The following is a 26,783-nucleotide window of genomic DNA, read 5'->3' as shown; positions in this document are numbered from 1 at the left end:
TATATATTGAATAACACCTTTTGTGGGAACTATGGTTTATGACCATCGAATACATAGTCCTACAACACTAAGGTAACATTAAGGATGACACGGTGAATGGGATGCCAGAAACGGCCACTTTTGACGCTGTTTTAAGCCGCTCGCTCAACGTGGTCGGTCTTGGCGTCACGTGTACCAAAGCCCACGGAAGACCCGTTTAATGCCACCTGTGCTTCGGGTTGTGCCTGGTTGGTGCCTGGGCCCATTGATCGACCGAGATCGTAGTGAATCTCCTTTCCTTCAACTGACGCCCACATGTTCCGAACTCTGTGCTTTCCCAAGGCTTTGATTCGACGCAATGTCGCTACACGGGCAAAAATGCCGTCCCTGCAGAATCTTCCCGATGAATTGCTGCTCAACGTGATCAACAAACTTTCGGTATACAATGTCATGGCCTTGCCGCAACAAAGCCGTGGAATACATGCTCTATGTGATCTGAAAAATCGTCAGAAATATCATCAATTGAAGTTCGGCCGAGAGAAGTACCCGCAGATCCATGAAGCTGTACTCAAAGCTGGACTAGACACATTACTTGCCATCTTACGAACTCCCTCCCTTGGAGATTATCTTCGGCGTGTGGACCTGTACGGAACTGGAATGATTGAGTTTGATCCTGACTCCGAAAATTCCATCCAAGATTCTATACTTTCCCCTGAGGACATCGACAGGCTCAAGCAAGCAATCCTAGGCGCCGGCTTCCAAGATGCACAGGAGCGCGAGTCAATTTTATCTATGCTTTCACGAAACCCTGCTGAATTCCAATAAGCTTTTATCTCTATCTAAGAATATCTCACGGAGTGCTACGCTTTTGTTGCTTACTAGTAATATAGATCTGATTCAAGCACGGAAGCACTTCAGTTTAAAGATGCCCTTATTACGCTCTTAGTTGCAGCTGCCCCGAATCTTGAATTCATTTCAATGTATCCATTACTGGAATACATTCGATTTTCATCTGCTAGGAATCATGAAAGGGTGAATCTTCTCCAATCATTACTATATCGGGCCTCTACGTCTGCAGAATCGGTACCTTGCTGCCAAAATCTACGAAATATTAGCTTCCACCCAGACGATAAGCTTAACGAATTCAATGAGTACGTTGAAGACCCATATTATCATCGGCTTAATATGGTCCGTAAACTACCGGCTATCGAATCGGTCGCTTTTAAGCTGGTAACGTGGGGCAATGAAGCCGGAATACCACCTCCTCCCCGTTCTGCCAACTATAGCAAGGTCAGCTTTACACATTCTACAATGGAAAGCTGGGATCTTTGCCGTATTATCGAATCCGCCAAGGCCTTGAAAAGTTTTACTTCCACTATCGGTGGTCGTTTACCCTGAGGGTGGCAACCCCTCGTTATACGTGACTCCGATATTCAAGTCCCTTTGGATACACCGCCAGACTTTAGAGGAATTGAATCTGGATATGGAGAGCCAGACATCTCGGCAAGAATTGTATGATGAGGAATATCAACCCTGTCAAGAAGATAGGATGACCGAAGAGGACCGAAAAGATTATGAGGAGCAATGGGCAGACGAGCCGCAGGAGCTAGCCGCCGTAGAAATCGCACCTGTACGCGTCTCCCTGAAAGACTTTTCACAGCTCAAGCATCTCAGTATTGGAGTCCATACGCTATGCTATCTAGCTCGAGGTGCAGGAGATGGCAAGAAGCAGCTTGATTCAAAGTCTTTCAATCTTGTTGATCATATCCCATCTACTCATGAGTCTCTCCGGATTTACGTGCTCGGAGAGCCCGTGGATAGGAGTACCCCCTATCTGGATTACGAATCTGATCTAGATGTCAATGCCCAAATACAGCAGCTGGCGCGTGAGAAAGATGCCAAACTGCCAGGACTGAAGATTTTTGAAGGCGTTGATCCTTGCATTCCAAATGGCAGGATTGTGGATGAAGAGGCGGATGAAGATGATCTAGAACTTTTCTGGAAATATCCAGATGACAACAGGTTTGACCACAATGTCAATAGTATCAATGCTGTCACCAGTGTAAATTAGTCCCTACAAATTTAAGGCCTTGGCAGAAAAAGAGTTACAGTGTGCGTCAAGCCAATTTCGAGAACCACTATAGAACACATAAATGTTTTGCATCTCCTGACTCTATTCGCAACAATTGAGCCTTATAAATAGATAAATCTTTGCCGGGTCAATAGTACTGAGGAAAATACAAGATTCTTGATATTTTATCTCTAATAGATATACGAAGAGAGGAGAGTCCACGACATAAATATGCTTAGCCAATAAATTCCTGTTGTCCAATGTGCTGCTATACCGCGCCGTAGTTACACGGCTAACATGGCGCACCCACCACTCACAAGTGAACACCATGCACCTGCTGTTTCATCTTCTTGACATTGAGATCCTTCCAGAAGAAGCATGAAGTCCACGTTATAAGATAAAGACAAGTAGCGGTAATGAGCATGAGTCGCTGGGTCTCACCATACGCATGGTCAATAGCATCGCGAGTAGCTGTGCCTTTGGCGTAGGACTGCTGGACAACCAAGGAGCCGTAAATGGTAGTCAAGTTCGCCTGTGCAGAAGCCGGGAGGAGCTCCTTTAACTTGACAGGGAAAATACCAGTCCACATAGCGACAGCGACAGTACCTCCGAGGGCGCTACCGATACTCGCAACGACACCCTCGATAGCCAAAATAGCCGGAATGTTTCTCTGGGAAGAAACAGACATGACAGTCATCTGCTCGCAGATGACGAGGGTACCACCACCAAATGCAACGAAGATCTGGCACATCACGATGTATCCAATGTTCGAATCGGGTTGGCGGAATTTGATCATGAGGCCAACCCCAAGAATGGTAAGAGGAACACCGAAGCAGATGGCCCACCACTTCAGGCGGCCCTGGTAGCGAAGGATGGCTCCGAAGACAAGGCACCAGAAGCACGAGCCCATGGTGTAAATGTTGGAGATGTAGGTTGCTTGCGTGACGGTTTGGTTGAACATCACCTGCAAGAGGGAATAGAAGTAGCTATCCCAGATATACCAAGCCAAATACAGAGATACCACCATGGAGAAGGTGAAGAAGACAGTCCGGTTTTGGATTAACTCCCAAGGCATGAACTTCACTGGCGCAAGGTATCTCTCCCAGAACGTGAACGCGATAATCAAACAAAAGCCAATGACCACGAAACAGATGATCATCGGGGAATGCCATTCCCCACGTTGATAAGAGTATAGGTTGAATGACAACAGGAAGAGAGAAAAGCCTGTGGCGATGATAAGCAGACCAATAACATCAAACTCAATGCAGTAGTAGACGATAGACTGCCAGAGAGTTCGTCCACTGTTCTTCTTCTCCGTCAAGTTCATCTTTTCGGCCTTTTTCTGGGTATAATACCACAGACCCCAGAGCGGAGCACTGATAACGGGCATGATGATGGCAAAGATACCAAAGCCCCATCGATACCCGATGCCGTCCGGGGCGACGATCTGGTTCGCAGCGTAACCATAGACCCAAGGCGTGATGAGATATGGAGAAGCGGCATAAGCAATCCAGAAAGCCCGGTTCTTCAAAGCCGTAGTATCGGCAATGAAGATGGTCATAGAGAAATCGATCATGCTGAACCCAGTCTGGTAGAACACCTGAGCAGCACAATATGTTTGTACATTCTTGCAGGCTGCCATCATGACTAGTCCGAGAGTCAGAGATCCAACACCGACTGCAAAGGCCTGAGGTCGACCCCAAACATCCATAAGTTTCGCGTAGGGGAACTTGACCAGAGCGGAGATCAACGAAGCGATGACAGAAGTGAGACCCGTTAAGGAGTGTAGCTCGAAACCGCTATAGATATATGGGGATAGGGAACTGAGCAGTCCAGAACTGAAGTATTCTAAAAAGTTGACGACCCAGACGCTTTAAGTTGTTAGCTAAAGAAGTTCCTTGGGGGTCGGCAACAGACGGAACTTACAGAGCATAGGCTGCAATCAATGTGTTCTTTGTCCAGGCTTGGGTGCTTGCCTGGGCTTTCTGAGTACCAGCCTGCGCTTTTTGATCAACAACTTCGACATCCGACGAGGCCCGATCGGTCTGATCCAAGTTTTCCAAGGCAAATTTGGAGTCGGCGTGAGCCTTTAGATCAGGGGCATCAGTCGTTTGTACCTCCTCAGAGGATGCCGTGCGTGCAAATGGGTTGACGAAGCGCTTTCTCACACCCATGGTATCGACAGTCAGACCTAAAATCTCGGTTGAAACTTGAAATCCTCGGTTGAAATTTGAAAAATGGGATCCTGAGTCATGGGAAGAGCCCGAACTTATGACAGCAAAGTCTGGAAACTAAAGAAAACGTACGGCTTCGGGGGCTAGTTTCCTCGACACCGGTTTTATACTGCAGCCACAGTAGGTGTAAACGAAAATTTCACCATACCGGGAAAATACCTAGAGCACGGAGTAGATTGGCCAGGGAGACGAGCTAAACACATGCTAGTCAGAAAATGTACTGGCCACCGATGATCGAAATTTCGTTTCTTGTATGGAGCATGTATTCCCGAGGTCGGTAGGTCAGGCGATCCTTGAGGCCAATGAGAGAGCCAGTCAGGGATTTTTTAAAGGGACCAAGCACAGGATGTACATCCACCGACCCACTCGTTATGGTTGATCCGCCTTATCTGATTGATCTGATTGATTTGATCCGGCCCGGTTGTCCGTTTTCGGCTATACAAAGTTTGTATGTACTTCCAAGGTTTGCAGTTCTCATCCTTTTCGGGAAATCTCCGAACCTGGTCTTTGCAATGTGCTAAGCGATGTGATTCATGCACTTGTGCTGCATATGCAGGAAACGGCACCGGAAGTGCGAAGCTTATATGCAGGAAGAACCCAATACGTCTACAATGAGAGAATAATGAGAGATACTGATAATAACTCGTTGCTTTTGAGGTAGAAATATACTAGTACTAGAGTCCAAATGGATAGGTTTCGCTCTTTCCGAGCGGCGTCTGGGGCTGGATGACTTCTAAGGGTTGAACAGCCTTGGTCCTATCAAACCAGATATAAGCATCAAACTGCTTGTGGAGGAAAGTTTGTGAGTAGTGGGAGGCACGCTCGGTATCAGGGCGGTAGATGACACCAATGAAGCGCTGCAGGCGTTGCTCAGCAGCGATAGCTGAGCGCAGAGATGGGTCTATGCGATCCTGACGCAGGTCGAGCACGAATCGTGGCACACCAGTATCATGGGCCACAATCTCCCAACTATCCTCTCGGGAGGGACGGACGGACATGACCTCCATGTCATCGTCCCACTCATGGGCCGCGGCAACGGTGCCAGTGTGGGTTCCGCATCCAAGAATGCTCACATTCTCGCGTCCTAGTCGCTCACGGCATAGTTGCCCGATATTGAGCTCCTTGCGGCGAAATCCCATGCTTGTATAGCGCGCATCTCCGACATGCGAATTATGGGCCCACACAATAGCTTTCTCTCCCTCATTGTACTTTAACAGGCGGACTAAGGTTTCGAACATGTGCATGTCGCGCAGGTTCCATGAACTTGCTGAGCTGTAGTACATCGCCCTGTAATACTGCTCCGCATCACGAACCAGGTGAGCATTCTGTTCGGCGCTGTGGTTTTCATCGCCATCCCACAAGCCGATGTATTCAAGCCGTCGGGCCAAAAGGTCTGTGAGTATTTTCATCACTGGACCTTCGCAGTCTTCCAATCCCCGAAGGGATGCCAGACCATATGAAGTGGGATCATCCACCCAAGGCTCCAAGCACCCATACCGCTGGCGTGCTAGCTTGCTTGCCTGTGGGTCCACCTGGTCTAAATAGTTGATCACAGCGGCGATCGAGGCACCCATGCTGTACAGGTCCAACCCGTAGAACCCGGCTCTTTGTTCTGGTGGGAGATCCTTGTTTCGATCACGCATCCATTCAACTAGCCCTTGCATCTCATAATTCTTCCACATCCAGGTAGGAAAGCGAGTGAATGGTTCGTATCCTTTCGCGCTCCCTCCAATTTGCGCTTTGGGGCCTGGACGTAAGCGCACATATCGGTCGATGGCCTCTGCATCTGGCCAGTCTGCTTCGACCGCGACCATGGTGTAGCCATGTCGTTCAATGAGTCGCTTTGTGATTTCTGCACGTGCAGAATAGAACTCAGATGTTCCATGGCTGCCATCGCCTAGCAGAATCACTTGGCTACCCGCAAAGGTATCGAAGTGTGATGCGAAGCTCTTATCCTCGATTGCAGGCAGGGGCTGCACTGCTGAATTGAAAAGCTCTTGTAAATGAGGCATCCTTTTCGTAGTTCGGAGTATAGATGCCAAGCGCATGAACGGTTAGGCTGTGGTTGGGGATATCTTTGGGCGGAATAAATGAATATGTTGAGTACTGAAATGCCGGACATAACCCACGGTATGTCTATCTTCTTTCATCAATATAACATATGCCCTTTGTTTTGCGGGATTTTTCCCAGCGAATTATTCACATCCTGGCTGCTAAACAATCATCATGACTTCATGACTTCATCGTCGATGGCGAACCAAATTGCTCCAATTCCGGCGACAGTGGAACAAATGACATCTGAGGATGAGAATCGATAACAAATGCAGTGGTTCAAGTTGCTCTTTTCCAGTCAGCACACTGCTAGACAAGCAATCATTCATCCTGGCAACTACGCATATGCCCATCCCGTTTCGAAGGCACATACCTCGAGAATGGCTCTGCCAATCAGCAGTCCGTCACCGCGCATAGACCGCTTTGGACAAGCCATGGAATCTCTTTACGGAAGTTTTAGCAGCATCGAAGATCCAAAATCCTGGACTCCACCACCAAGATCAGGCGGTCATCGGGGGCGATACCTATGGACAGATGCCTTCGGGGTTATCAACTTTCTCACAATGCACAGCCAGTATAATAAGCGAAGTGACAATGACATCGTTGGTGACGACCGTTATCTGGTGCTGGCTGGTCGTTTGATTGAGACTGTCCATGACATCCTAGGTAGAAATCGAGACGGCCACTCAAGACTGCGAGGAGCAACAGACGAGAACCCACTAAGCGGTGGATTGAGGATCGGCAAGACAGATGCTCACGGTCCAGATGGTGATGGGCAATATCATCATTATCTAACGGTTTGGATGTTCGCATTGAACCGGATGGCCAAAGCATCGGGAGATTTGAAGTACAACAGACAAGCCATAGAGCTGGCGAAAGCGATACACCCAAAGTTCTTTGTTGATCACGCGGCAGCTCGACCGAGAATGATATGGAAGATGAGCATGGACTTGTCAGAGCCAATGGTCAAGTCAGAAGGTAATCTTGATCCGATTGATGGCTTTGTTATTTTCCGACTCCTGCAAGATACAGCCATAGAAGCAGGTGATGGTGCGGTATTGACCGAGGAGATCGACGACTACAGACGCACGATGGAGCGAAAAGGAGAGCACTTTGTATCAAGTGATCCTCTGGATCTGGGTATGACTTTATGGACGGCACATTGGTTTTCCGAGCGAGAGAGCTGGGCTGCTGACCTAGCGGAGAAATGCTTCGATCAAATATGTCAGTCATCTTTCCGTCGATATCCACGAAAAAACATGACAGTAAGAATCAAGCTGACTAGGGGTTCTTCCAGACAATCTGTTCGAAATCAATCAGTATTTGGAGCGCAATATCCGATTTCGGCTGGCCTTTCGTGAGTTTGGGACCTGCATAGGCATCCAATGCCAGCCACGGGTGAACGCGAAAAAAGAATGCTCTGGTGATTTGAAATGCTACTCCGATGCCATCATTGCTGCTTGGGATCCATACATGAAGCTATCCATAACCGATGATCTGACACCAGAGGACTTGAGGCCTATCACGCGGGTGATGTATGCGGCAGCGTTGATTCCGGGAGGTAAGTCAAATGATCTCTCGAATGTCACCTATGATGAGTTCGGTATTTTGACACGTTTCTCAATCCCAGCATTTCGAGCTGGATTCCTGGGAAAGGAACCAACACCAACACCCTAGCAGTACTACAACATTTCCATCCTCAGGTCAGAATTCTGGTGGATATGTAGGAGGATATCAAAGATATTTTGAAAAAAAGGACTTCGTAACTAGCTATGTCTATATATATGCCAGGCTTATTACTCTATGTACTATACAGGTCTGACGGTAGATGATTTGAGCACTTCTCCATGCCCAAAATCAATGCAATCATTATCATTCGATATATTCGCAGCTGCTGAAAATTTAATCTCGCAGGTAAAACAGACGTCTATACTCCCGGATGTCCAATCACGTTCCCCAATGGTGCTATCCGTCTTGGAAGAATATAGATGGCATACACAGCTCCCAAACCAATCAACAGACCAGACCACTAGAGGAATCATTAGCAAATTTAAAATTTTATCGTGTAGGATTTTGCCGAAGAATGCACATACCCTTTCCAGCCAAGTGTGAAACCAAATCGCGGTCATGAGGAGCATCCACCAGCCCATAGCAATAATACCCCAAACAAGACGGAGCGACCACGTTCTTGCGAACCCGGCAGTCTCGATTGAATCGATTATTGGAGTACTATCGGCATCACTGGCCTTGCGTTCACGTCCCGCGTCCCCAGGATCAGAACGCGACAAACATGCGGGAGCGTGTGCGCTAGCCCCGACAGCCTCAAATGCCAGGACTCCTGTGGCCAGAACCAACATCAACACATGTCCACTGATATCATGTCCACCCCTCCATGCGCCACCGGCGGCTTTGCACGTCGTTGCTGTGAATAGCGCGTCTAGGCCGGTTGCGCTACTCTGCCCAGCGGCTATCCTCCCGACTTCCTCGATAGCCTGTTCGCATTTGCCGCCCGTGGCCACGAAACTGCGATCAACGATTGGCGGCCCGAAGAACCATTGTGTTGCAAGATACCATACTGTTGTCGCGAGTGTGTAGCGTAGAATGGCTTGGAGGGTGCGTCGGAAACGTGCTTCTTGCTGTGAGAGGGATTCCCGGTGAGACGAAGCGTAAAGGGGTTGGAATATGAGAAGCGAGGCAAAGGCGGCTGTGGTCCATAGCCATCCAATCTTTACGAAGTAGACATTGAAGATATTATTCTTTCGGGCGAAGTAGTTAACGGGGCCGTCGGATAGGTATAGGTCTGAAGCCAGGGATGGAGCCAGAGGGCCTGGGGGCTGTGGGAACGAGTCGGACAAATCTCTGGAGTGTCGCGCTGTTGGAGAGATTGCTGAAAACAAAGACCCGAGTAATAATGTCGCAGGGTATATGAGGAGAACAGCCGAGAGGAGGGTGACAGGTCGCGCGGTGGCTGTGGACATGGTCGTAAGCATAAGGCGAGATTTGAGTAGAGGAAAATGAAGTGATATATTTTGAAATACACAACAATTCACCGGCACATGGAAATATGACCACGGAGCATAGTTGTTGCACTTGGGAAGGTTAAAGCAAGAAAAGTTGACGATGACCTGGACAAATGACATCAGGGTTTGCCTGCCGAGGCAGGGATGCCTCAGGCGTAAACAAATATCAACCTTCTTCTTTTCTCCACCAGATATATATGCAATCAAGAGCCATGAGACGAAGACCGAACCTGTAGTACTACTTGCTGCTTTTAATTTATTCAAGATAGCCCACGTGCCGACATATTGTTTTGTGACTTCAAGGACTCATAGAGTATCCACCACCGAACCACCGAACTTCGAAGTGCTATACTATACAACAAATTGACATGAAGGGCATAAAGTGCTATAGCCATCACCGAACAAACAATCCCGCCCAGGTGTGGGCAGGCATGGCGTATTGTCATCGGCTTCCAAACGTAGGCAGATTGGGAAGGCGCAACCTTCTAAAGTTAGAAGACATGTGACATTTGTGATTCCAGGAAGGTGCGTTGGAGAGTGTCCATTTGGGAAGGTACGCGTTGTTAGGGGTATAAAAGGACCCCTCCCACCCTTTCTCCTCTTCTTCTTCTTCTCTTCTCCCATCCCTCTCAACCACCATCTCACCGTAGCCCCCATGAGACAGCGTAGGCAGAGGGTCCCGTAGCACCTGCTGCCTCACCTACCATAGGGACATCAACATTACCATGTTGTGGAAGTCTATGTAGGTCAGCAACAAATATCAAACCGGGCTTTCTCGTGGATGTTCCTGAAGTCGTTGCTCTCATAGCCATTTGACGAGTCCCACGGAATACATGGGGGGTGTAGATGGCCATAGCGTAGGTTTGACTTGGATATATATCTAACCAGGCTGAAATATGTAATGGGCCTTGCCTAGGCTAAATGTCCAATTGTTCGATACAGAGGCAGATCTTCTGTGGTCTGTGTTAGAGAGGACTTTCCTAGCTTGAACTTGGGTCATTTCCCTACTGCTTAGCAGGGATTCTTTGGGGAGAAGCCTTTAGGGACTTCCCCCTAGAAATATAGAAATCCAAACTCTGTATATTGGAAACACTGTATAGGTATATATAATCTCACAATCGCTCAATGTAAGACATGGATATAAATCTCTATAAGCTTTGAAATGCCATTCACTTTTGTAGTGGACCTCCATCCAACCGTAGGATATTGAACAAGCCCTGGATATCAAAGAATTCAAGTGAAACCGACCAAAAACCAAATGCGTCAACTTTCATCATAGGAACATACCCTTACTGGGCCTTTAACCGAGTGCCTGCATGGCCAACTCGACACTGGGGCGAAGGGTTAGCGGCAATACTAGAAACACAAGCATCTCGAGCGAGCAAAGAAAGGGCAAACATACGTCAGGAATGTTCCAGCAGAAACAGGCATAGCTCTCAGCAGAGTAGGGCCAATACCCTTCCAGAAACCACCGAGACCCTCAATGGCATAAGTCTTCTTGAAGCAGTCGCGCATGTTGCTGAACTTTTGCTGCGCGCCGAATCCATCGGTCTGCATCTTACTCTTGATAACATCGAACGGGTAGCTGGAGAGCCAGAGGAGTTCACCAGCCAGACCACCGTAAATGGCAATCTTTCCCTTAGAGAGATCCTCACGCTTGACATTGTTACGCTTGGCGTCCTGGTTCATCATGAACTCAAAGGCCATGAACCAGGCACCGTAAGCCTGGGCCTCACGGAGGAGAGTAACCACCTGGCCGCGGTAAATACCGCGGAGGGCACCGCCCTGTGCGGCCAGCTTGCTCACGCAGTCGATAGGGCCTGAGTACAGACGACCAGCACCGTGAGGCTGTGCCTGCAGGCGAATACGCACATGCTCAATTGGGCCTGACAACACGGAGTTGGTGAGACCGGCGAATGAACCGGCCAGGTAGTACTGAGTGTATGAAAGGGTTGAGTCCGCGAATTTCTTCTTGTTCAGCTCTTCCAAGCGACGACGAGCTTCGTGGTAGGCGCCGAATTGAACAGACACCTGAGTTGGTTAGAGAATTTGTCTATAGTGGACCTTGGCCGCGGGGCAACTCACGCAAGCACCGATGCCGATAAGCGGGGTCAGTGTGCCCTTATAGAAGGCCGTGGGACCTTCCTTCTTGAAGATCTGGGTTGCGCACTCTAGCGCACTCTTGTATTGAGTGGTAGTTTGCAGGCGCACCTTGACGATGTCTGCCGAATTGTTAAGCAATGTCTCCTAAGATGTGCTTTAGGCAGATCACATACCAAAGGGTTGACCTAGTTTCTTGTTAGCAATTGCTTTCGTTTTGCATGTCTGGATCATCCCCCGCGAGACACAGTCATGGCAAGATTCTCATCTCATGACGCCCCTGGCTTTTCCCCGGAATTCAAAGAAAGTACGGTGTACACATACCGAGGAGAACCTGGGCTATTCCACCCGCCGCGCCTGCGGCCAAATCCTTGATGGTGCGAAGGGCACCACCGCCGCCCTTATCGATACTGTCAATTACCTCAGTCTCCATGTCTCAAACAACTGAACCGCAACGACTAAAAGTATAGACAGGCACACAATGCGGAGACTCCAGACTTTATATCCAGCCCGCTTATCGCAATGGCGCCATCTGACCTCTGATTGGATGATAATGCCGAGGCACGTGACTTTACCGGCGGACATGTTACATAAGCGGTTCGATACCCACCAGCTGACCTAAGCAATGACATAAGCTCATTCTCTCGAACTTCTGGAAAGGGAAAAAAGTTGACGGATCCAGATGTGGATAGACTAGTGAATGATGCATCGTCGGCCAGTCTGCAGGGTAAGTTCGCAGTTCTTAAGTGTTGCGGCAGTATCTAACTAAACCTACAGCTATCGCGTCGGGCTGAGTGGTCGAATTCAGCCTACCGAACGCCTACTTTAACAGCTCTCACAGTTCGACGGACCTTACGGTTATCGGCGACATGTTTGAACTCATCGGATGCATCGAATGGGAATGGTGATAGTAGTCCTTCAAATCCAGCGCCGGAAAAGCCCAAGTTTGGCAGCCGATGGGGCCCGAAACAAACTACGCCATCGGCGGGCTTGAGTTTCGCAGAACAAGCGATGCGCCGAACCCTTGTCGCCAATAGTCAACCGCCGCCGCCAGGACCTGCACCCGCACCTACACTACCACAACGGAGGCGGGAACAGTCAAATCAGCAATGGAACTCAGCGCAATCAAACCAGCAGAGGAAACCGAACGTGCGGCGCGTGGGCCCTCGGGATAATCAAGATACCTACATGATAGGATCAAGAGAGACACCAAGGAATCAAGAGATGAACTCGTCCACCCAGGAGAAGAATCCTTTTGGAGAAGAAACTCCAGGTAGCCACATGAAGTGGTCAAGAGAAACCCCACGGAATCAGGGGACGAACCCGTCCACTCAAGAGAAGAATCCGTTTAAAGAAGAAAATCCAGGTAGCTACATGAAGTGGCCCAAAGGAACTTCACGGGATCAGGAGAGGAACCCATCCACTCCAGAGAGAGCCCCGTTTGAAAAAGAGAATGGAGGTGGCTACATGAGGTGGCCCAAGGGGACCTCGCGCAATCAGGAGAGGAACCCGTCTATCCGAGCAACGAAAGCGGCGAATGAAGAAGAGAACCCGTTTGCTCCTGAGAAGACACAAAACAGATTCCAGGGCCAATTTCAGAACAAAGCAACTAGGGACCATCCAATGGCCCACGACGACTGGAACTGCCCTCAGTGCATGAAACATGTTTTTGCCACAAAGCAAGTGTGTCCATTCTGCAAAACCTCTCGACCTGCCGACGCCCAGCCAAAGTCCCGAATAACTAGAGAGTATAGCGATTCTCCCGGACGTTCACAATTTCAAGAGTCCAGATCCCCCCCTGAGTATACTAGAAAGTTCCAGCAATTAGGGGACTCAGTCTTGTCTGAGTTGGAACAAGACGTTAAGCCGAATACAACAAGAAACACAGAACGCGATTCAGAGGAATTTGACCGACCTCAAACAAAGGAGGAAGCAGACAATTTCAAGAAGAACCAATGGTCTTGGGATATGTCTGCACTGGAGCAGCTAGAGAAGCTAGAGGCGCAAGAACAGCCGCCACCGCCAAAGCCTATGAAGCGCCGTGATGGACGCAAGGGACGTGAGAGTGAGTCTGATGGGGCCGACTTTGACTCGGAAGATCGCGAGCGCCTCCGCAGAGAGCGAAGACGCCAGCAGAAAGAAAAGGACGCCCAAAGGGCTGCAAAGAAGGCCGCCGCGCTGGCAGCACCGGCTCCTCTCTACTTACCTGAATTCATCAGTGTTAGCAACTTGGCCGATGTCATTGGCGTGCGGCCAGCGCAATTTGTGCAGCGAATGGAGGAGATGGGCTTCGAGGAAATCACGTACAGAGATGTTCTCGATGCAGAAACTGCCGGATTGGTGGCAGCCGAGTTCAACTACGAGGCTATCTTCGACAGCGGCAAGGCAGATCTACACGCTGCGCCTGAACTTGAGGACACATCAAATCTGCCAACTCGACCACCTGTGGTCACTATTATGGGTCACGTTGATCACGGCAAAACTACGATTTTGGATTGGCTGCGCAAGTCATCTGTGGCAGCGTCTGAACATGGTGGTATCACGCAACATATTGGCGCATTCTCCGTAACGATGCCTTCCGGAAAAGCCATCACCTTCCTTGATACCCCCGGCCATTCTGCATTTTTGGAAATGCGTCGCCGGGGTGCCGACGTGACCGATATTGTGGTGCTTGTTGTTGCCGCGGACGACAGTGTCAAACCACAAACTATCGAAGCCATCAAACACGCCACCCAAGCCAAGGTTCCCGTCATTGTCGCCATCAGCAAAATTGACAAGGAGGGCAACAACCCTGATCGAGTCAAGGCTGACCTTTCTATTCATGGTGTCCATGTGGAAGACTATGGAGGTGACGTTCAGGCGATCGGTGTCAGCGGCAAAACCGGACAGGGAATGCTCGAACTGGAAGAAGCCATCGTCGCGCTCTCTGAAATGCTCGACCACCGCGCATCCACCGTCTGTAACGTGGAAGGCTGGATCATCGAGGCCTCTACAAAGAGTTATGGCCGTGTAGCATCTGCTCTGATTCGACGTGGAACCCTGCGGCCAGGCGATATCATTGTTGCCGGTACCGCGTGGGCTCGTGTCCGCACCCTCCGCAATCAAGCCGGTGTGACTATCAGTGAAGCCACGCCTGGAATGCCCGTCGAAATCGATGGTTGGAGAGAGCAGCCAGGTGCTGGCACCGAGCTCCTACAGGCACCAACTGAGCAGAAAGCCAAGGACGTTGTAGATTACCGCTTGGAGAGATCTGATACCCAGAAGATGGGTGTCGATATGATTGCCATAAACGAGGCTCGTCGTGAACTTGTCGAGAAGCGCAGGCGAGAGCGAGAAGAGGAAGAAACAACACAGGATGTCGAACCTACCGGCCCTAAGTCGGTCAATTTCATCCTGAAGGGCGATGTGGACGGTTCGGTAGAAGCGGTTTTGAACTCCGTTGCAGCAGTCGGTACCAACGAAGTCTTTGCCAATATCATCCGTTCGGGTGTTGGCCCTGTCAGTGAATTCGATATCGAACATGCTGGCAGTGCGAAGGGCAAGATCATCTCATTCAACCAGGCCATTGATCCTAATATCATGCGTATGGCAGAGGCTGAGAACGTCGAGATTCTGGATCACAACATCATTTATAAACTGATTGATGACACCAAGGCCATTCTCAGTGAAAAACTACCTCCAACGGTCACTATGCGTGTGACCGGAGAAGCCGAGATCCAGCAGGTGTTCGAGATCACTGTCAAGGGACGTGAAAAGACAGCTATTGCTGGAAGTCGTGTGCGTAACGGTCTGATCAACAAGACTCGCAAGGTCAGGGTGCTCCGCGGGGAGGAGATAGTCTACGATGGTAAGCATATCACAAGCAGCTCAACACGAATATTCCGGATCAAAACTAACTTTCCACAACAGGCGCAATGGTTTCCCTCAAGAACGTCAAGAAAGACGTCATCGAAATGCGCAAAGACACAGAATGTGGTATCGCTTTCGAAAACTGGACAGATTTCGCACCTGGTGACCATGTCCAGTGCTACGAAGAGATCTCCGAGAAGCGCTATCTGTGAGATACTCGCTCCGTGATCTCAAAAATCTGTGCGGTCGTGATGACCGCTTGTATTATTTGTTTGTATCATCTCACACTCTCCATTCCCCTATGATCTTGATTCAAATTTTGTATTATATTTTCCTTTTCTCTCGACATGGTTGGTTGACTTGCATGGTCTGGGCGTTGTTGCATCCCTATCTATAGGGACCGGAAGAAAAAGCATACAATCAATGTAATTAGGGAAGGTGTTGCTGTTGCAGCGCATGTGTAAGTACTCAAATATCATGGCCGAATGACCGGAATGCCATTCATTGCTTTTCTCAACAAAATTAGTCGGCTGCTCATGCGGCCCCATTGACAACGTAGGAATTTAACATGCTTGGACCATAGTCGCCGCTTTGCTATACTCGCGCGGGACCGAAATAGAATAATGAATACTTAGCTGTCTCGAGATGAGAGACGCTATATTTGAAGTATACCAAACCTAAGTCCATTGATATATCCATATCTGCGAATGATATAATATCCATTCGTGATCCAACGCCAGAACCCTGACCTTCCTATCCCAAAGTAATGCACGAATATTGAGGAAGAAAGACCACCAAAAAGATGCTGGAAACGCTACAGCTGATATAAAACACCACCAGCCTCCGCAAACTTCTGCTGATACTCCTTCAAACTCGCCCACTGGCTCAATTCTTCTTGGTCGCGCTCATAATCACTCAGATAGCTCATAGCGCGACCGTTCATCTGTGGATTGACGCCGTCGGCAGGACTAGCTGCATCGCCCATGGAAGAATGGCATTCCAGTCGGACAAGCGTCTCGATAAATGCGTGAAGATAGGTCTCCGCCTCTGCGTCGGTGAGGACGTGGAGGCCTGGAGGCACGGTCGTTGGTGATGGTAATGGTGCCGCAGCGGTTGTGGGTTTGGGGATTTCAGGATTGGATTCATTCGGTCGGTGTGAAAGGCCGAGGAGGGTGGATGCTACTTGGCGGATTTTATTGGTCTGTAATCAGACTCCTTTTGTTAGCGTGATACAATGATAAATAGTGATGTTTAGAGTAAACGGGACGTACAATGCTTGCGCCGTTCGGCTCCATATTCACTTCGTTCACTGTTCGTAATAGCACGAAAAGGTCTTTGATGACCAGTTTGCGCTCTTCAGCCATCATGCGACTAATAAAGTCTGTTTGTGCATGTTGAGCTTGAGTGTTGGTTTCTGATGGGGCTGTACCAGTGGGAGTCGCACTCGCACTCGGTACTGGATTGGGTCTTCCTTCGGTTTTGATATCTGGCGTGGTGCTGCCCGGTGTCATGAATTTCGGTGACTTTCCATACTTTGAAAATGTCTCGAAAAGGCTCCAGTACTTCTCGACCAGATAGGACCTGGTGCATAACTGACTAGCGTAGATATTGGCTTTCTGGATCTCATACTGTATAGCACGTCGTTCTTGGTGGATATGATCATTAGAGTAGCTGAAGATTGTGTCATCGCCGCCGAGACCTGACAAACATGTCGGGGATGTGTGCTTCGGATGGTGGAGAGACAACTCAGCAGGAACATTGATTAGTGCAGATTTTGCTTTCTTGAGACAGTCCCAAATACAGTTGCGCTGGTGCTCCCAATCAAAGATTTGACCGTTGCCAAACGCTATTTCCCAAGCTAGCAGGGCGGTATATGAGCTGTAGACGCGAACATTTGCATTGAACCCGACTAGCCGTGAGACTCGGTCGGACGGCTGCGGCTCAACATGTGTTGAGAATAAAAATTCATCATCGATCTCTAGCGGGAGTGGTGGGTAACGGTCCGTTGGTGTCTCTGGAGGAACATGAACCTTGATATCTGAAGAGCCCATCTGATGCAATGTCTGATATCCGACTAAGGTGACATAGAACAGACGCCGGCCGAGCTCTTGGGTGATGAGGTCGACGCCTTGGCTTTCCGTGAAATTATGTGCTGGTGGATCCTGCACCATTAGTAAGGCCGACGATAGTGGGCTGAGGGGTCCTAATGTCGAGGACGGGCGGTTGGTGGTGGTCGGAGACCGGTATAGATCATACACTTGGAGCATGGCTCGGCATTCCGACAGGTATACACGGCATCGACGCATGTTGTAAATATACCCGGCACATACACCGAGAAAATAGCTGATTGCTGCATCGTAGACTGTGGCGTTGCGATCAAGATATCCGGTCCCGCGGGCTTGAATCGCAACGTCAAGGCACCGCTTTACTAGAGCTATAGAATTGGGGAAAGCGGTGCGTTCGGCTTCAGTGTTGAGTCGGAGTTTAGGTCGTCGAGGGAAGGAAGCCACTAAAAGTCCAATCATTGACGCCAAAAGCGCCAAAAATGTGTGGTTGGTTACATCTTCCCGGCGCTCAAAGGCTGCTCGAAAAGAAGGCTCGTGTGGAATTGGGACCAAAGGATGAATGTAAGTAAAAAAGTCATCGAGCAACATCTGCATCGTGTGCAAAGAACAAATCGATTCTACCGATAGGGGGAGCGATGCAGATTGAGAATTGGTGAATGGCGCTGCCAGGGGAGTCGTCGCCGACGGATAGTTTGCCGGGCTCAGCGACACTGCATCTTCGGGTTCCCGCCTTTGTTTCTTAAACGCTTCTGCATGGCGGTTAGGGGGACCGCGGCGCCTGCTTGGTCTTTCATAGGTGCAGGGAATATCCAAGCTAGCGCACGACCGACAAGGTGGCCCAGCGGTATCACACTTGCGTATAAATTAGTATTCCCCCGCATAACAATGACAAAAGAACCATACCTTCACTTTCCGAATACTGCAGGCATCGCAGGCCTTGCGCAGCCTTGTTTTAAGGTCCATCGATGAGCAAATTGCCGGGATGACCACGCCCGTCAGGTCATGTTTAATCGGCCCAAAGACAGCCCAAACATCCAGACTCCAGGCTTGACTATAAACCAAAATCCGTCCCGAAGGTCGGAATGAGCCAGGAACTTCAAAGCTGAGGCTCTAGAGGCTCTGAAAATCTCGGGCAAAGGTTCGAAGTACGGGGTCACACTTCCGAATTGTCTCCGAATTGTCCAAGGCCTGGAAAGTCTAGGGTACATGAACTCTCTGCCTTGGTAACTATAAAAAAAGTACTTATGATGTTTTGCTCTCAAGGGATGAGTCCAAGGATTATAATGTGAATACATTCCCAAAAGAAGAAAACACGTCTCGGACCGTGGTGCAGTCACGTGCCGCTCGTATTCCAGACCTTTTTTACAACTAGAACATGAGGACCTGTGAAGAGGACGCCGAAAAGGACCGCTTTTGACGCCAGAAAGCTGCCTTGCCACCCGTTAGTGTAGTACATGAACTGGTCGTCGAAGTCGTGGTGGTTGCCTTCGTATACACTACTCTATTGTTTGGTTAGAACCCGAATCCAAATAATCAATGTTCCATGATGGTCATTACTCTCGAATCAGGTACATTTTGCTATGCCGCGTATGTTAAACCTACATCGAAGTGAAGAATGTGAAAATTATATCTGCACTGTAGACGAATATATCAAGCAGATGCTTTGAATGGAGATGCATATCCATGGATAAAGCATGACCTACAGCACAAATATGTATCCATAGATATCTCCTACATGTGAGTAGTCGATGATGTGGTATTATGAACTATAAGGCCCGTTCCTGCTCTTCCTACCACTTCATAGATTAGGAGAAGTAGGAAAATTATGAAGGAACTAAAACAATGAAGCAAATGTAGCCTTGAAGTATGGGTGAGCGACCGTATAATGTATTTATAGGGATCGAAAATTCATCTATGAAATAAGACATTCCTAGAATATGTGCCCTGGTAAAGAGGTAAAGATCTCAATTCGACATCAAGATATTGCATATTGTCTCTGAAAAGCGCGGGATAACAGTGAGCATGTATGTGACAGATATCCGCTACCAAGATTCTTTTCTCGGCATTTTTCCACAAAAGAGGTCGCTAATTCGGTCTTCTATATCCTGCCGTAGATCAGTGGGCCAGTCCCCCCTCAGCTGGCGCGATGGGACTCGTGGAACAAAAGTCCCCTCGCGTATCATTTTCCGAAGTTGCCTGTACTGCCGAACATTGCTGAAGCGCATATGACCCGCATAGTCCCGCTCGCCGACCAGGAACGCTGCCTGATACCATTGTAGAATTGGTGGAGGCCCAAAAGGAAACCAGTCGCCAATGACGAAATGTAATGAGAGAAGGTTTAGGGACGTCTCGTCAAAGAACTCGATAAGGGCCCGACAAGTCATTTCGTTAAGGTTGGGGTAAGGCCACTCAGAGTGATAACAACCAAGGCCTGGTATGTTGAGTTCTAAATGTTGGAGATGAGTGTGTTGAACAATGTTGACGAGAAGATCGTATGGCTATAGTAATATTAGCGACTGGGAAGCCTCCATTAATGGTAAAATAATGGCGGGGATACTCATCATTTCATCGTCGGGCATCCAGTCCAGATTAATACCGAGAGATAGTAAGTTTGGGAGTTGATCGGCTAGATTGACGAGATTGTGAATGCTGGCAGGAGATTTTCCCCCGTCAAGATCGAGTCTCAATGAAGATCGAAACCGTAGGTGATGAAGGGATTTGGCGTGATATTTCGCCAATACCCCCAGAGTTTTCTGTGGAAATCCATACCCGATAAACATTTTCAAAGGTGGAAGCTCTTTCAGAAAGTCGTGGAATTGCTCCACCCGTTCGATAGATTCAGGGCGGTCTGTTTTATAATAAATGCTTATCTCTAGAGTCTCTAGCGCATGAAAGCAGCTAGGAGCAGTGATCTTGGGCAACAAGTGAATCCAATCGACGGCGATCAAGGATAAATGTTTGATGGTATGCCATTGTAGTTGTGTGGCCCATAACGTGCTCTGGAGAGGTCCAAATCTCATACTTTGGAACTGAATGTTTTTGACTTGAGGAAGAATATTCCCTTCTTCCAACGTAATGAGACCCCTCTGATTCCTTTGGGCTTCAAGTTCCCTCCGCTTGACATGAGGTGAGATGTCGCCATCACGACGCGGCGTCCTGGAAAGCGGCCTCCAATTTGACGTGCTAACCAGTGTGAGGTTTTTGAGGTTCTTACTTCGATAAATAATATCTTTCAATCCAGCTGGATAGCTTGCAGCTGAACTTGGCCTGATTGGTCTATCATACTCTCCGCTGTACCATTCTGATTCGATTGAACGGATACAGGAGAGTTGAGGTGCCGATGAATCATCCTTGTTGATTTTCTCACATAGTGCAACTTTCGAGCTAGCTATGTGGACACTTGCTTGGGGGCAGTATTTGTAAAGATGGTACAAAATTTCCCCTGGCATATATCTCTCATGCCACCAGCTAAAGGAAATCAGCGCTGTGTCAAAACGAAAGAGAAAGCAACATACTGAAAGTTCTGAAGATTCTCCGCCACCCTAAATAGGTATGATAGGAATTCCACAAACTCATCACAGAAGTCAAACTGGTAAGGAGAAACACCATAGGAGTGCACCACGACAATGTTTTTCACATGCACACACAAATGAGTGGGATGGATATAACTTTTCCACGGGAGTTGTTCACTGGGAACCCCCACCTTGGACTCTAGATAGAGAGTCTTGAAGAGTATTGAAGCGGCGATTTTATACACACCAGAGCTGCAGAGCACAACAGCTTTGAGAGAGGGGCAATCCAGCTGAATTGTGATGTGAGCTTGGCATTTTATTGATTTCTTTGCGTTTTACAAGACATACCATGCTTAAGATGTGAAGCCAGACCTCCGAGGGCAGCCCCTGGCAGCCGATTGTTGGATGGGTCCATCATGTCAATCACATTACCGTGGATATCAAGACAAGGAGTAAGGGAAGACCACTTTGATGCAACATTAGAGCAGGAGAGAGCTCCCTAATGACAACTTATTGAGATTTTGGGAAATTGCCGACAAACGGCCGTTTTCCCGTTTTCCTAGTGGAGTACACATGGATCCTGAGGCCGATGCTCCCCGGGGCTCCACCTAGGCCCGCAGAGCGCCGCTAGACCTAGTCGGGAAAACCCGTAACCGATTTATATTGTATGTTGTACATAAAACCAAAAAATATCTGGTTGGTTAGTTATGTTATTATTTAATTAACTAGTTATGGGATTGATAACTATTTGTAACTACCGCTTATGCCTCGACGCCTGCGTATGTAAGCCAGAAGTGGGCAGAAATTATGGGGATGAATGCTCCAAATTAGGAAGGACCTATCTCCTACCTTTAGTTAGTTACCTACGGAGTTCTCTTACAATATAGGTACGTTGTGAAATGAAATTAATGGAATTAAATATCACAATTGTATGGTGCCATATTCCACTGCGTCAATGGTCCCCAAATTGGAGAAAGCCCGCTTCAAAATGGATTATTATTTTTAATGTGCTATCGCGCGAGAAATTGGACCTGACCAGGACGTGGGGCCAAACCTCCTCCCCTGAATCACGACCCTGAAGACCCTGAGAGGAGTTGATCTCGCGGTCCAAGCATTATTCGAGAGTCACCCATTCCAGACTTTTCACAAAAACACACATAAAAGTGATCTATGAATGTGAGTCATTTATACTCTGAATTACCACGGCCGGAACCCCTGCTTGTCCAGCTGTAGCCACAGGGGCTATCCTTGATGTAGGTATTGATACCTTCGGAGGATGTGATCCATGTGCTTGGCATTATATTCCCTTTTACAGCGATGATGATGCAGAATATGCGGACAACTGGCCCATCTTGTACCAATCCGAGTTCGCGTGGCCATCCATTGACTTGAAACGGCGGGAGCGGGCTCGGAGCTGCCAGAGGCTACTACCACGGCGTCTGACGTCGTGGCAAATGCTATGGTGACTCCTGGACCAACTGCAACTGTCGCTGGTAGGTCATATGGCGCAATTCTAGACAAGCGCGAAGGTGCGAAAAGAGAGACCATCACGAGGCTCGGTGAATGCACCATAGGTTCAGACCCTGCAGTCACTGCGCCGCCTTATACAAATGGATACGATTGGTTCAACAGTGAAGCTGTAGGTGAGATTGAGGGCACCCAGACCTCCATGCCGCGGTGGTTCCACAAAACAACGGCAGGGGCATGTTCGGCCATGGTAACCAAGGAAAGCGATTTATCAAACCTGCCGGCTGGTTTCAACAATGGGGCCACCATGGACTATGCTTGTAAGTGGACTCCACCTTCTCTTCTGCCAACTTTGGGATGTTAATGTGATCTGCTTTCTTTTTTAGGGGAGATGGGATGGCTTAAGGATTTCTTCAATGCTATGTTTACTGGCGTGACGGCTGAAATAGCGGCGGTGAATAAAGGCGTGAAGGTGTCTCCTTTGAGTTGTGAGCAGGGTGAGGAGATCTTCTTTGGCTGCAGTGGCAATCGCCTCCAGAGTGTGAGTCATCCCAATATATTTCCTTCTTTCGATGTGGCTAACCTGAGGTAGATTTACGGTGCTCTTGCTTCTGATACAAACTTCGACTACATCGGCATTAGTCAAGAGCTCAATCGTATCAAGGCCTCCATCGCCAAATCTAATTTCGGTGGCAAGGGGTATGATAGCATGGTCGGAGCTGCCGGTGCAATCAAGGAATCTACTGCTTGGGTAGGCAAAAAGGAAGCCATTAAAGATTTGAAAACTCTTGGCGCCCGCATCAAGTTCAGGACCAAGCTGGAAAAGCTCCAGCAAATGGTGATGTCCTGTTATCTGATCACCAACGATGGCATCAACAACTACATGCAGAAGACGAACCGGCGCCTATATAATAAGATGTGAGTCATGCTTTCTTGAAAGAATTGATCTGATTCTAACCAAAGCTTTCCCTCAAGGCTTCTTTTGGACAACTGGATCTCAACCAATCTGCTGCAGACTACTCCCAGACTGAGCGGCAACAATTTACATACCAGTTCAAGACTTTCATGACCGCAAAGTCTGGACTTACAACTTACGTGCAGGCCTCCGTTGATGAAATGGTCAATATTATGGACACAGAGGTCACATATCTGACAACGATTGCGGGCAACTCTGGCGAGACCAATGCCTTGACTGAAGCCTCCTCCATGATTGCGGCCTACGCAGCCTTGAGATCTACCTACGGATTGGACTCAGGTGGTACTAGTGTCTGCAGCCCAACCATCTCCTGGGACTTCACGGAGGATTCCAGCGTGGTGCTGAAGCGTGACACGGATGATACAACTACTGCAGCCACTCTCTGCTCATTAAAGACTGCAACTAGCATTACTACTTCCGCGGAAGTCACGGCGACCTTCTGGGTGTGGAATTATGAGTATAGCGATTGCACTGACGAAGAGACGGAAGTTGAGGGATTCGGCGACAAGTCCTTGGGATGCGTTCCCTGGTATGGGGATGGTGGGTGGGAGGGACTCAAGGCCAGTTTCGACGAAACTAAATATTCCTTTGGTATCGGGCTTGTGAGCTACTTCACAGCACCTCAAAGTCCATCTTCCCTTTGTTCCTCGAGTTATATTGTGGATTGAGTGTACTTAATATACAGCATCTTCTGTACGCAATACAACTACCTACATTCATTCTCACTCAACAAGAATCAGCGGTCAAAAAAGTATGTCAATTCTATTTATAATGATGGCAGGGTAAATCCCGCAGTTTGTAAATGTGATCTGGTCATATCTGCAATGTCCTTTTGAGAGGTCATGCTAAACTTTGACTTCGCTACAATTCAATCTATCAAAGCCTTGAGGTGGGTCTCCAGCTTGGTAGCGTAGTCGGCGAGTCCGATTGAGTGGGCGAAATTGCAAAGGCGCAGCGATGAGTGTAAGACAGAGAAGCAGGAAGAATGGAAAAGTGAGAGAAGGTGAGGAACAGTGGCGCGGACGTGTCCTTTTTATGGCGGAGGGCATTAGGGAGTTACCATGACAGCGCTCGAAAAAGCAATTCCCAAGTCCGCCGTTTCGAATTTAATCACGGAGAGGGAATTAGATTGGATTTAACAATATTCATTGCTCCTCCCTAGTGGCACAGACCAAAGCTGAATCAGGAACCAGAAAAGGAAAATTAGATGTATTTGCAGTAATCTCGAGATATATCGTTCACAGGTCAAGGCATAATATCGTCACGGTATTGTTCACCCAGTCGACTGGACTGTTGGTTGATAGCTCGTCGCTTGCGTTCGATATCCGTCGCCCAAAGTGCCGACCCAGCAGCCGTGGTCATCAGAAATAGCATAGAGAAAGGAGGAATCAGCTGAAGGATCAGAGCCATCGTCCCAAAGCTAGAGTGCGTTAGATCTCATATCAACAGAGGAAATGAACATGACCCACGTAGTGTACTGCAGCTGATGCCGACTGATGGTTTCCTTTCTCTGCTGCTTGGACATGTCCAGCAGGTGGAAGTAACGCCAGTGATGGAGGGGACCGGCACGATAGCCAGTCAAAATTAGGAACATAGGGGTGCCGGCCACCGGAATAAATATAAGCGGAAGCAGGATTATAAACTCGGCGATCTGCCGCAACGAAAATGGAGAATACACGGCACTGGTGGTCGGCGTGCCTAGACGCTTGGCCGGGTTGCCAGGCTCGGGGTAAATGACCCGCGAGGTAGTAACAAGCTCCTCCTGACCCTCATTTACTAACACTGCATCGAATATATCCACTAGGGTCTCATCGACGAAGAATGCCTCGAAGAGGGCGGCAACAATTGCAGCTCCTTCACCAAGCACCAGGAATGCGCCGCTCACCCATGCTGAGCTGCCCTGAAAGATGGCAAGGAAGGCAACCTGGGGCAGGTAGGTGAAGAAAAATAGGATGAAGTATATGAAGGAAGAAAGGAGGACGATTGGGACAAGGCGGGCCTTGAAGAAAGGCCATAGGAATCGATTCGACGCAAAATAGTAGATTCCCTATTCAGGTTAGTCTTGAAGCGTAGGAGCCCCCAAATTGACATACCCGAAGAGGGTAAAGCCAAGCAGCTCGGCTGGGATCCAGGAGTCGCGACATGGTTTGCAGTTTCACCGGTTCAAATATTCCTTGCCAACGACGAGTTCAAAGCACCTGGACAGGCAGCACCTTATCGATAAGCTAAGCTCACACGTGACCCATGGGATATCAGTCGGATGACTAAGCTCGTACTATTAGATCGAGAAATTTTTCGCCGAGCGCCCTCTTCCTTTTCTTCTTCACATAAACTGAAATCCTCCCTATTCACTCTGAACCTTTGTTACAATCACTGTTCTGGAGGGGAAATGGGAGGAAAGAGCAAATCTGCTGGCTTACCCCAAACTCTTCTACTCAAGTGTGGAGCGTTTGGAAATATATTCAGCTGTACATTCCTCCTTTCACAACTTCTCTTGGTGTCTAGTGTCTAGATACCTCCGTTCGAAGTTTGTTCTCTATGCCCTAGCTTAAAGCCGACGGCTATGAATCTCGTTCACAATTTGCTCCAGACTGTGTACAATGGCCGTTGGTTGTAGATCTGGAGCCATGGCATCCTTCCATCCTGTACCAACACGATCAACCCATATAGCCTGCATGCCTGTAGCGCGCGCTCCGACAATGTCGAAAGGGTTGCCGCTAACCAGCCAAAGTTTGCTCATCTGCGACGGATCTTGGCCTATCTGCTTCGCTAGGTGCTCGTAGGTTGCCTTTGATGGCTTATATTGCTGGACTTCGTCTACGGTGACGATTTCTTGGAAGACACTCGCGTGCGGCGAAAGGTCCTTTGATCGCAATACCGAGTTGTTTACCATGGTTTTCGTTCCATTGGAGAATATAACAGCTTGGATGGTTGGGTCTGCAGCGATGTTGATCAAAGCTGGATGCACGTCAGAAAATGTAGAGAGACTATCGTAAGCTTGCATCAAGCGTTCGATGTTGTCGTTGCTCAGCTGGTCGTTGTTGTCGGCTAGCGCGTGCAGTAGGGAGTTACGCGTGATGACTGAGAAGTCTTCATAGCGGCCTTTTGATCGTCAATAACTTGAGCGCCAAGCCTGGAAGTGTTGCTTGCCCATGCTGTTCAATCTCCATGTGTACTCCAGTTGATACCGCCTCCAGAGCGCGGAGATAGACTGCGCCTTGGCATTGTCATAATGTTTCTCTAAGTGTTTGGCGATCGATTCAGTTGAGAGTAAAGTGCCATATAAATCAAAAGCGATAACTGTATTGGCTGTATTAGCTGTCATGATGTCTCATAAATCTCGAGGTCAAAGGCAGTGAAGTTCGGAGCCTTGAAGAAGGTCACTGAAGAATGATGTCAATTTTCCGTGGGGCAAAACAGACTTGCCCGACATCCCCTCCGGACCGAGCTATAGGTC

At 48.6% G+C, this 26,783-nt stretch overlaps 11 protein-coding genes across 11 annotated transcripts; 4 read left to right on the top strand and 7 right to left on the bottom strand.

Annotated features, from left to right (window-relative positions):
* Positions 1–294: 294 nt before the first annotated feature.
* N7518_006496 (uncharacterized protein) lies at positions 295–2,050 on the top strand (the record flags this gene model as incomplete). The annotated part of the gene is made up of 3 exons (XM_057187423.1): positions 295–758; positions 870–1,312; positions 1,344–2,050. The coding sequence occupies 3 exons, from the start codon at positions 295–297 to the stop codon at positions 2,048–2,050; spliced, it is 1,614 nt and encodes a 537-aa protein (XP_057039126.1).
* A 313-nt stretch (positions 2,051–2,363) lies between these two features.
* On the bottom strand, positions 2,364–4,224 carry N7518_006495 (uncharacterized protein; the record flags this gene model as incomplete). Its single annotated transcript, XM_057187422.1, has 2 exons — positions 2,364–3,921; positions 3,977–4,224. The coding sequence occupies 2 exons, from the start codon at positions 4,222–4,224 to the stop codon at positions 2,364–2,366; spliced, it is 1,806 nt and encodes a 601-aa protein (XP_057039125.1).
* Positions 4,225–4,958: 734 nt separating this feature from the next.
* N7518_006494 (putative erythromycin esterase) lies at positions 4,959–6,296 on the bottom strand (the record flags this gene model as incomplete). The annotated part of the gene is made up of 1 exon (XM_057187421.1): positions 4,959–6,296. One exon carries the CDS (start codon positions 6,294–6,296, stop codon positions 4,959–4,961), a length of 1,338 nt encoding a protein of 445 aa, XP_057039124.1.
* A 309-nt stretch (positions 6,297–6,605) lies between these two features.
* Positions 6,606–8,013, top strand: N7518_006493 (uncharacterized protein; the record flags this gene model as incomplete). The annotated part of the gene is made up of 2 exons (XM_057187420.1): positions 6,606–7,476; positions 7,634–8,013. The coding sequence occupies 2 exons, from the start codon at positions 6,606–6,608 to the stop codon at positions 8,011–8,013; spliced, it is 1,251 nt and encodes a 416-aa protein (XP_057039123.1).
* Positions 8,014–8,263: 250 nt separating this feature from the next.
* N7518_006492 (putative inositol phospholipid biosynthesis protein Scs3) lies at positions 8,264–9,476 on the bottom strand (the record flags this gene model as incomplete). The annotated part of the gene is made up of 2 exons (XM_057187419.1): positions 8,264–8,365; positions 8,430–9,476. The coding sequence occupies 2 exons, from the start codon at positions 9,474–9,476 to the stop codon at positions 8,264–8,266; spliced, it is 1,149 nt and encodes a 382-aa protein (XP_057039122.1).
* Positions 9,477–10,656: 1,180 nt separating this feature from the next.
* On the bottom strand, positions 10,657–11,889 carry N7518_006491 (uncharacterized protein; the record flags this gene model as incomplete). The annotated part of the gene is made up of 5 exons (XM_057187418.1): positions 10,657–10,687; positions 10,759–11,387; positions 11,442–11,578; positions 11,633–11,644; positions 11,781–11,889. 5 exons carry the CDS (start codon positions 11,887–11,889, stop codon positions 10,657–10,659), a joined length of 918 nt encoding a protein of 305 aa, XP_057039121.1.
* A 267-nt stretch (positions 11,890–12,156) lies between these two features.
* On the top strand, positions 12,157–15,517 carry N7518_006490 (translation initiation factor 2; the record flags this gene model as incomplete). The annotated part of the gene is made up of 3 exons (XM_057187417.1): positions 12,157–12,183; positions 12,234–15,303; positions 15,366–15,517. 3 exons carry the CDS (start codon positions 12,157–12,159, stop codon positions 15,515–15,517), a joined length of 3,249 nt encoding a protein of 1,082 aa, XP_057039120.1.
* Positions 15,518–16,119: 602 nt separating this feature from the next.
* On the bottom strand, positions 16,120–18,334 carry N7518_006489 (uncharacterized protein; the record flags this gene model as incomplete). Its single annotated transcript, XM_057187416.1, has 3 exons — positions 16,120–16,506; positions 16,577–18,223; positions 18,275–18,334. 3 exons carry the CDS (start codon positions 18,332–18,334, stop codon positions 16,120–16,122), a joined length of 2,094 nt encoding a protein of 697 aa, XP_057039119.1.
* A 4,008-nt stretch (positions 18,335–22,342) lies between these two features.
* Positions 22,343–23,994, top strand: N7518_006488 (uncharacterized protein; the record flags this gene model as incomplete). Its single annotated transcript, XM_057187415.1, has 4 exons — positions 22,343–22,670; positions 22,737–22,891; positions 22,943–23,188; positions 23,314–23,994. The coding sequence occupies 4 exons, from the start codon at positions 22,343–22,345 to the stop codon at positions 23,992–23,994; spliced, it is 1,410 nt and encodes a 469-aa protein (XP_057039118.1).
* A 577-nt stretch (positions 23,995–24,571) lies between these two features.
* N7518_006487 (EI24 domain-containing protein) lies at positions 24,572–25,470 on the bottom strand (the record flags this gene model as incomplete). Its single annotated transcript, XM_057187414.1, has 3 exons — positions 24,572–24,746; positions 24,796–25,373; positions 25,420–25,470. 3 exons carry the CDS (start codon positions 25,468–25,470, stop codon positions 24,572–24,574), a joined length of 804 nt encoding a protein of 267 aa, XP_057039117.1.
* A 404-nt stretch (positions 25,471–25,874) lies between these two features.
* N7518_006486 (haloacid dehalogenase, type II) lies at positions 25,875–26,651 on the bottom strand (the record flags this gene model as incomplete). The annotated part of the gene is given in 2 exon segments (XM_057187413.1): positions 25,875–26,428; positions 26,447–26,651. 2 exon segments carry the CDS (start codon positions 26,649–26,651, stop codon positions 25,875–25,877), a joined length of 759 nt encoding a protein of 252 aa, XP_057039116.1.
* Positions 26,652–26,783: the final 132 nt, after the last annotated feature.

This window comes from Penicillium psychrosexuale, assembly GCF_028828465.1.
Source record: "Penicillium psychrosexuale strain IBT 29551 chromosome Unknown utg000004l, whole genome shotgun sequence".
NCBI lineage: Eukaryota > Fungi > Ascomycota > Eurotiomycetes > Eurotiales > Aspergillaceae > Penicillium > Penicillium psychrosexuale.
The sequence above is the reverse complement of the archived record's forward strand: the minus strand, read 5'-3'. Positions and strand labels throughout refer to the sequence as shown.